Source organism: Microtus ochrogaster, chromosome 7 (assembly GCF_000317375.1).
Source record: "Microtus ochrogaster isolate Prairie Vole_2 chromosome 7, MicOch1.0, whole genome shotgun sequence".
NCBI lineage: Eukaryota > Metazoa > Chordata > Mammalia > Rodentia > Cricetidae > Microtus > Microtus ochrogaster.
This window is the reverse complement of record NC_022014.1, coordinates 26,866,492-26,875,579: the sequence shown is the minus strand read 5'-3', so window position 1 is coordinate 26,875,579 and position 9,088 is coordinate 26,866,492. Positions and strand designations below refer to the sequence as shown.

Sequence of the window (9,088 nt, the reverse complement as noted above, 5' to 3'; positions counted from 1 at the left end):
GAGAACCTAGGCCGTGATCATGGGGTGGGGGAAGAGAACCTAGGCCATGGCCATGGGGTGGGGAAGAGAACCTAGGCCATGGCCATGGGGTGGGGAACCTAGGCCAGGGCCCAGCACTGACCCTAAGCAACCTGCAGTGCTCTCCCCTGCCGTGGAGGATGGCCTTGTGAGTTACTTTATGATGACTCTCTTTATAACAGTTTCTCTTTGAGGCATTTCTCCCTCCTGATCAGACGCACAATGGGAAAGAAGGACCCAGCCGTGCTCCTTTCCATGCCTGACACTTTGCTACTGTTTCCATTTGGTGCTTTGCAGGGAGACAAAAAGCCCACAGCAAAGGGAAGGGGCAAAGGGATTTGAGGGACCAGGTTTCACTGCTGGGTAGGGAGCATCCATTGCCTGTTCAGGCCACAGACTCCAATCTTTTCAAAGCCTTTATTGGACCACAGTTCTGGTCGCCTGCTCCTCTCTTCAAAGCCAGCTGACTTCTCACCCCGGATCTATTCTAACCTCCTGCCCTAACCTGGGTCTCTGTTCCTGACCCCCGACCCTGGTCATGCCCTCTGCTTCTCTCAGCCTTAGTACAGTCAGTCCTGGAATGTGGCAAGGTTCTTGCATCGCCCTCCATCCAGTGCCTCAGCTAGAATGTCACATATTTGGAAAAGCCACCCACCCTTCCTGTGTCCTTTTCTCTTCCCATGGCCCCTGACTCTTCAAGTCCATGGCCCCATAACTGCTGGATGTCAGTTTTCTTCTATGAGATGTGATCATTCCAGGGATGGGAATAGTGAGTGAAAGCCGGGGGAGAGGGGGCTGCTGGAGCACCCCTTCCCTACCTCCCTCCTCCAGAGGCTAAGCCCCACTTGTGCTCCTTGCTGCATTGTCCTCCTCCAGTGGAGCAGGAGACCCTGTACCCACCACTCATCAAAGAGATACGCCTGTGTGGAGCCCCCTCCAGCCACTCCCCACGCAAGGCTGAAGGGAGCAGCTTCCCATTCAGAAGAAAATACTTCTTCTGCCTTCTTGCGTTGCCATGGAGACTTCCCTTCATTAACCTGATCTGCCAGTTATGTCTCCGAGTGGTGAAAGGGGAGAGAGCAGCAGGCATTGAGAATACTCTCTACACACATGCACGCATGCACACACTCCAGATGCTCAGCAAGGATGTGTGACCCGAAGAGAGGAACACAGAGCCCAGAGTCACGAGACCTAGGGTCTCGCCTGTCTGAATCTCCAGTTTCGTCGGCGGTAATGGGAATAAAAATAGAGCCGACTTCCCAGAGCTGCAGCGAGAACAGAGAAGGAAGAACGTCGATGCACTTGGCTAAGTGTCCGACACGTGATAAGGGCTCAGAAAATATAAGCTATTATGAATGCCTTGACACGCCAGGCACTGCAGCAGGTGCTGAGGAGATGAATGTGGCAAAACACTCCTTGAGAGATCCGTTCCCAGAGTTTCATCTTCATTGAGACGTCACCTCGCTTTGACCCCTGTCTTCACAGGAACCACTCTCTTTCCCTCCGTCTGATTCACTGGGTGTATTTCTTGATTGTGATCACAAATGCAAGAGACACGAGCAGTCTGAGATTCCTGGTAAATAGTCCCAAGGAGGAGATGCTGGCGGACAAAGACAACAGGCTCTTGAGGGCAGCAGCTTGCAAACCACAGCCTGCACCTGTTGCTCATCGGGCCGCAATAAAGCCTCTCAGCACATTATACAGTCACAAGCAATTCTCTGAAGACTTTATTTGGGGTTGCATATGTGTGTGTGTCAGGTTTCTTACAGAGAGTGGCCTTGAACATGATATGCCATGTGCAAACACCACAAACACACACTCGCAAAGACACACGTCTACAGACAGATGCAAGCATACTCTCTACGTGGCCAGCTCATGCCCTGGGTCTCAGGTTTAGATAACATGCGGTTCTCTGCCTGATTGTTGGAGTTGATCTGGAGGTGCTCATCTCTCCAGGCACGCTAACCTTGAGTCCCGTGGAAGTAAGAAATGGACATTTTGGGGCTGGAGAGATGGCTCAGCGGTTAAGAGCATTGCCTGCTCTTCCAAAGGTCCTGAGTTCAATTCCCACCAACCACATGGTGGCTCACAACCATCTGTAATAAGGTCTGGTGCCCTCTTCTGGCCTGCAGGCATACACATAGAAAGAATATTGTATACATAATAAATAAATAAATAAATAATAAGAAATGGACATTTTTCACCTTCCTTTTAGCACAGAGTTTAATAACTCACAAGTTCCCACCTGTAAGATTAGGGAGACCATGCGGGGGTGGAGATCGGAAAAACCAGGGTGGCTCCAACTTGGGTTTGTTCCCTTTAAGTAACCAGCAGGAGATGATAGGACCCAGGAGATTGCTGGCTTCAGGAGTCAGGGGAGAGATTCAGGCTGGGGAAGGAGGTGTGAGGGCTGAGAAGCATCAGTGAGGTGGTCAACCCTGGTCCACAGAAATTCTGCTCTTGCATAGACAGTGTCTGGATCCTTCACCGTGCTGTACATTCACACTGAGTGAAACGTGGCCAGCCTACACTCTGCACCTCGGCTACACCATAGAGTTGTGTGGCATTGGGAGTAAATGGGTTCATGAATATACAGGGGCCATTCTTGAAAGTGCTGCATAAAAATCAATCATTGTCACAGGGAGGGTTGGGAGGTGAACACAGATTCTCAGGGAAAAGGTCAGACAATCCGGACACCAGGAAGAGGCCTGAAGAGTCTCTAGGAGTCCTACGCCAGGCTTAGGCAAGGGACAGGAAGAGAGAGGAGCGATAATGCTTCTTGGAGAAGAAGGTAGGTGGGCCCCATTATGCTGGCACACCCGGGACCCTTGGTTTCAATATTGGGGAGATTGAGCCAGGAAGGAAGAAAAGAAGGAAAGGAGGACGGGAGGAAGGGAGGGAGGGAGGGAGAAAAGAAAGAAAGAAAGAAAGAAAGAAAGAAAGAAAGAAAGAAAGAAAGAAAGAAAGAGGAATGGCTCAGTCCTTAAAAGTGCTACTGTTCTTGCAGAAAGACCTGAGTTTGGTTGTAAGCACCTACATGGGGTGCCTCACAACCATATCCAACTCCAGCTCCAGAGGATCTGACTTCTTTTGCCTTACATCCCACCCCAACCCTCCAAGCATTCACAAACACAAATTCGCACAGAGATGCATAATTAAAAACAAAAATAAAACCTTTAAAAATTAAAAAAAAAGTCAAGACTGCAAAAATAAAAGCAGGCACATAGGAGAAAGCAAACCATGCTGGTTTTGATGGTGGTGGCGGTGGTAGTTAGCTTCCTGGAAGACTAAGGAAGAGATGGCTGGGGCAAGACCAGGCAGAGAAACTGACCTAACGGATGGAGAGGGGGATCTAGAGTCTGTCCCCTCCTCTGAGATGTGCTTTCTTGGGCGCCAGCCGGGTGGTAAGTTTGAGGAACTGAGAGGGGCAGGGCGGTCTCTCAGGAAGGAAGAGGATCCGGCGGGGAATTTGAAACAAAACTTCCCAAGGAACGCAGCGCTCAGCAGTTCTGTCCAGCCTAACGCTCTGACAAAACTTTTGAATGCGAGAGAGAAGTTAGGTGGGGTAAAGGGCTGGAAGGAGTGCCCTGGGTGACCGTGTCCCGCGACCCCGCAGCATCCCGCAGAGAAGCCTGACCTCAGGCTCTGGGGAGGGTCTGGGCGTGCGATGGACATGGAAGAGGGTAGCCACGCCAAACCCTGCAACCAGGAGGTGACAGCAGTCAGACCTAGACCGCCGGACCTGCTGGACCCTTTGCAGCGACCCAGGCGGGGGTCCCGAGTGATGTATGGGAGTGACCCGGCCAATCCCAAAGCACAATTTATGGTCGCGAGAGAAACAGACCAATCGGAATCCAGGGGCGGGGCGGCGGAAAGCTGATAGGGCCAATGAGCTGCGAGTACCCGGCCGGGGTGGGGCCGCGCGGAGTTTCAAATCGAGTGCAGTGGGCGAGGAGCGGGTGTTGGTCTTCTGATCCAGGGTATCACTCAGGGAGGTGAGTTCGGGGACATTGAGGGCTTGGGGAGAGGGTCTCACGAGGGCTTGGGGAGGGGTTCTCACGGCCAGCTCCTAGAAGGGAGCGGGCCAGGGGCTTTGGATCGGACCTGCAACGCAAAGGAGGTATCTGGAGATTTAAAGCACCCATCGGATCCGAGGCCTTGGAAAGATGGCCAGGGTCTGCTCCGCAGAGGAGCGCGAATTTATGAAAGAGTCTCTTGCTGATGGTGCCCTGCATAAGCGCCGAGGCTCGGTGACCTCTGTGGCTCTCCGCTGAGCCTCCGTGAAGGAGGCTGGGATGGAAAGACAGTTTGCCCCCTTGTAGTCGAGGCAGCTGCTGACCATGACGCCGTCCGTGGTCGTCTTTCTGGCATCCACAAATTGCGCAAGAAGTTTACCCCAAGAGGTTCCAGTTCATCTCTTTCCCAGTTCCCAGGGTCTCTGGTGCCTGGGAATATGACCAGAGAGTACTTTGATGACCTTTTGACCTCCCCAGGATCTAGCTGGCAGAGGAGACTGGACCTAGCACATGGCGTCTCAGTGGCAGGGCATGACGGCCTCGATGCGCAGACGATCGCTCCTAAAGGAGGAACATCTAGAGAAGGGGGTGACCCGGTCTGCTGAGGGCCATCTGGGCTCCCTGTGCAGACAGTTTCAAAGGAGGCTGCCACTGAGAGCCGTCAGCCTCAACCTGGGGACTGGCCCCTCCTGGAAACGCCTGGAAACTCCAGAACCAGAGCAGCAGGGTCTTCAGGGTGCAGCTCGCTCAGCCAAATGCGCCTTGGGTGCTATGTCCCAGGTAACAATGGCAGAAGTGTCCTGGGTATTAAAAATTCCTATCCTCAGGGAGGCTCCAAGAATAGAGTCGGTGGGGTGTTGGAGTTTGATTAGGTCCTTGGCAGTTTCCCCCTCAGCCGCCCCCCCCCATCCTGGCACATAAGTAAGTTTCTCAACAAATCAGTGGGTGAGAAAGATCATGGAAGAAATTGATGCTCTCCATGTAAGGTAACCTGCTGTGCCCTATGATAGGAAATTGCAAGAAATGGCTAACTATAAAGAGATATCATTCTCAAGCTTCGTGGATAAAGCCTCCCTAGAATAGATCACCCTTCCACGATAACACAGGAAAGGGGTGGTATGTGGAGGCACAGGACCAGCAGGGTGGTGTGAGTCCAGCCTGGAGGCTGAAGGACTAAGTCACAGTGAAGGGGGAGATGCTATGTGCTGACCCCCGTCTAAATCTCCCAGTCAGACTACTTATTATGCCTTGGCTATCAGCTACTTGGTAGGAAAAGGCAGAGGAGCTGGGCTTGCAGAAGGATGCAACTTCTCGAGCGGTTCAGAAGGCAGGTTTGAGGGATGGTGTTCGGGTGCAGTGTGCCCAGGAGCCTTTCAGGCAGGTGTCTTCTTAAAGTATTTATTTAAATGTTTGTATTTATTTATGGGAGGAGCATCCACGTGGTGGTATTCATCTGGAGGTCAGAGAACAATGTGCAGGAGTGGGCTCTCTCCCTTCCACCACGTGGATTCTGGAGATCAAATGATGGCAAGAACCTCGACCTGCTGAGCTACCTCACTGACCCCAGGTCTCTAAACCTAGAGCTGGAGATGTGGGCAGGTGGCCCCTGGAAAGAACGGAAGCTGTAAAAATGAACAGACCTCCAGGGAGAGAAGGGGTGGGCATCTTTCTGGGCATTTTGATGGCATGGGGAGAGAACAGAGGCTCCTGGCAACTCTCCAGAGAGGCCTCCTGGCCAAAGTCTAGCTCTGACTTGGAAGAGCCCTAAGATTGCTTTCAACAGCTATAACTCAGAACGATGAAATGTGACATCTTGTCTAAGGTCACCCAACTCATCAAACTTACCTCGGGCCTTGCTCCAACTTCTGGGCTCTGGTTTGCCAAGACAAAGGCAATTTAAGCAGAACCGTTTGATCCAGCCACGTGTAAAAGATCCAAGGGCTGGGACTTGGCGCTATAGAGTGTAGAGGGCCATAGAAGGGGTTAGAGCAATTAAGTGTTGTGATCACAGCTATCTGATATATCATTGAAGGGTCTGTGTGGACTAAGATGGAGAAGGGAGGAGAAGGAATAAGACCAGAGTGGATGACAAGTGAGCCAGTATTCAGGAAACTGAACCTCCCTCACTTTCTAGGTTAGTCTCTGTCTAGAGGGCTTAGTTGTGGTGTGATCTTGCTGCTACCTGCCATGTCCCTGAGTTGGGTCCCTGGGAAGATCTTGCAGAGAGTACCATCTCACAGGGAATCATACTGTCACTCTTTTTAAAAAAATATATATATTTATTTATTTATTATGTATACAATGTTCTGTCTGTGTGTATGCCTGCAGGCCAGAAGAGGGCACCAGACCTCATTCCAGATGGTTGTGAGCCACCATGTGGTTGCTGGGAATTGAACTCAGGACCTTTGGAAGAGCAGGCAATGCTCTTAACCGCTGAGCCATCTCTCCAGCCCCCATACTGTCACTCTTAAGACTAACAGCAGACTGTGTCTGTGGGCTAGCCGAAGGCTGGCAGCCCACCTTGGTCCTATCTGTGCTCACCTTCCCACATGAACCCATCACAGAGAATCCAGGAGTCGTGCCAAAGCGGCACCAAGTGGCTGATGGGAAGACAGGTGAAAGTGAGGAGAAAACGAGAAGCCCAGAAGGACCGTGGGTCCCCAACACCCAGTCTGAACCAGAAGAACACTCGGCTATGCAGGGCCAACCGGGATGCCAGAGTTGGGGGAAATCCTCGCCTCTCTGGCCAGATGGGTTCACACGGCCATCGACGCCAGCGGCTAAGGAGGGAGGCTGCCCTCCGGAGCCCCTGCTCCTCCACAGAACCTCTCTGCTCTCCCAGGCAAGTAGTCTCTGAGCCCAGCATGATTTCCCTTCCTGTCCCACAAGTCTCCTCAGTAGTACCTGAGCCGAGGACACCCTCCCTGATCTGTCACATCCTTTTCCTGGCCCAGGTCTGCCGCAGAGCTAGTCAGGACCTGAAGGGGGAAAAAACCTCTCCAGTCCTCTCTCCCTACCTGTAAAAGGATTAGGAGATGAGTCCCACTCCATTCTAGATGGGGGACATCTAGAAGCCTGGGGCACAGGTTTGAGGGCAACAGCAGCCCTCATCTGACTGCAAAATCATCCCCCACAGCTCAGTCTCACAGGCTTGCATGTCTCACGCCACAGCGAGGCTCTAGTGGGGCTTTCCCAGTCAGCCAGGGTTGTCTGGGTCCTGCTCAGGGCTCTCGCTAACCCCTTCTGTGGCATCTCCTTGTGTTCAGTGAGTCTGACAGTGACCTAGAGCCTGTGGGAGCTGGAATCCAGCATCTTCAGAAGCTGTCCCAAAAGCTGGACAAAGCCATCAAGGCTGAAGAGAGGTGAGCTGCATCCTGGGGTCAGGGTGAAATGGCCATGGGCCCCTTGAACCATACTGTATTTCTAGGAAGTGCTGTTCCAACAACAGTCTGCCACATGACCAAGACTAGTCCCTGTCCCTCTATGCTTCAGTCTTGGGATGATGGTGAAGGATGCACTATGAGCCCTTCAGGCCTTGAACTCACCTTTGCCCATCACCTTGAATTTCATGTGTGCTTCTTGAGAGGCCTTCCCTTCCTCCACTACCTTTTATGGCTCCTCTATACCCTATCTACCCATGTACTTGGCAAAAGCAACATGGTTGCTGTGGGGTCCCTGGTCTATCTGCTCAGGATTACAACCATGGAGACATTGCCTTGTTCTGAATCTTCCCTAACTTGAAAACTGTTTTCCTATTTGTATAAAGGGTTCTTAGGCCATATGTCCCCTGCAGCCATGTTCCCGCCATGTTTCCAGGTTCTGGTCTTGTCTAGTCTGGGCTGGGATGCCTTCGGAACACGAAGCATCCAGTTCATCAGTCCCCAACCCGCTTCTCTATTCCTAGTGGTGACATGACTGTCTCCCTTATCTGTGAATGAGGACAACAAGCATCCTACAGGTAATATCCCTCCCTCTTTCTCATTCTCCTCCTCCTCTCTCCCCTCCTCCTTCACTACATGTAAATGTGCACGCGTGCTTGCAGGAGTGGAAAGGAAGTGAATGGATCGAGAAAACCGCAGGGTGGGTGGGTAAAGAGCAGAGTAGGGAGTATCTGGGTCTTCTTCCCTCAGCCAAAGCCACTCCCCTTCCTGATCACATCAGAACCCTGTGGTTTCAAAGGACTGGAAGCCGCCTTCCAACCTTTTGGATCTGGAGAGGAGGGCTATAGCTTCCTACATCCCCTGCCTTGAATAGGGAGAAGGACAATGGAAGCTCTCTCTTACAGGAAACAGGCCCTGTCCAGCCATCAAGTCACCAGAATGTCTGTGCCACCCACCCCATGAACTTCCAGGAGGAGGTGCAGTTGCGCTCATCAGCATCCCCAGACCACTGCTAACAAGGACTTGACTAACATGGGATCCAGAATCCTTCTATTTCAACCATATCTGGGCCCGTTGGTAACCACTGGCCACAGCCTGAGTGATGCAGGAAGACCTTGAAGAGGTGGTGAGAACTGCCCATGCTCTCCTGGGGACTCATAGGCAACCTGCTCTCCAGCCTCACAGTGGCCCATCCATATTAGGAATGTACCTGAAGATGCTAGGCAGTTCTGAGCCTTGTAACTAGGACCAAGGCCCTGCAGGAGTCATCCCATGAAACCACCCCCTTTATTCCCAGTGCAGAGATTCTTGGGGACCCACTTTTATCCCCGCTCCCACAGGGCTCCACGGGAAGAAAGGAGATATTGGTAAACTGTGCAAGCCTGAGCTCTTGGGGCCTACCTATCAGCTCAGTGTGGGGCACTGTGGGCATGCTGGGAGGGGAACACTGGTCGAGACCAGTTTCTGCTCTTTGTAAATTACTTAAGAAATCTGCTGTCTTTTTAATAGAAAGACACCAGTGTGTCCGTGTCCCAGATCACATTGCTTTTTCATAATAAAAACTTGTCTTTGACACTTGGCATTTTTGTTACGTACACGCTCTGACCACACTGAGTGCACAGCCGTCGGACTGGAGCTCAGCTCCGTGTCTCCCATCCCCTCTGCTCCTGTTCT

The 9,088-nt window shown here is 52.1% G+C and overlaps 1 protein-coding gene across 1 annotated transcript; it reads left to right on the top strand.

The window, feature by feature from the left end:
- The first annotated feature begins 3,955 nt into the window (after window positions 1–3,955).
- On the top strand, window positions 3,956–8,390 carry Pimreg (PICALM interacting mitotic regulator). Its single transcript, XM_005349636.3, has 6 exons — window positions 3,956–4,013; window positions 4,512–4,814; window positions 6,599–6,876; window positions 7,301–7,396; window positions 7,939–7,992; window positions 8,320–8,390. Exons 2-5 carry the CDS (start codon window positions 4,545–4,547, stop codon window positions 7,970–7,972), a joined length of 678 nt encoding a protein of 225 aa, XP_005349693.1. The 5' UTR covers window positions 3,956–4,013; window positions 4,512–4,544; the 3' UTR covers window positions 7,973–7,992; window positions 8,320–8,390.
- The last annotated feature ends 698 nt before the right edge of the window (window positions 8,391–9,088 follow it).

Excerpts from the sequence above, each read along its gene's own strand:
- Pimreg (XM_005349636.3), top strand. The coding sequence starts at position 4,545 with ATGGCGTCTCAGTGGCAGGGCATGACGGCCTCGATGCGCAGACGATCG. Across the intron at positions 4,815-6,598 it reads CCTTGGGTGCTATGTCCCAG|AGAATCCAGGAGTCGTGCCA; the intron begins GTAACAATGGCA and ends AACCCATCACAG. Across the intron at positions 7,397-7,938 it reads GCCATCAAGGCTGAAGAGAG|TGGTGACATGACTGTCTCCC; the intron begins GTGAGCTGCATC and ends CTCTATTCCTAG.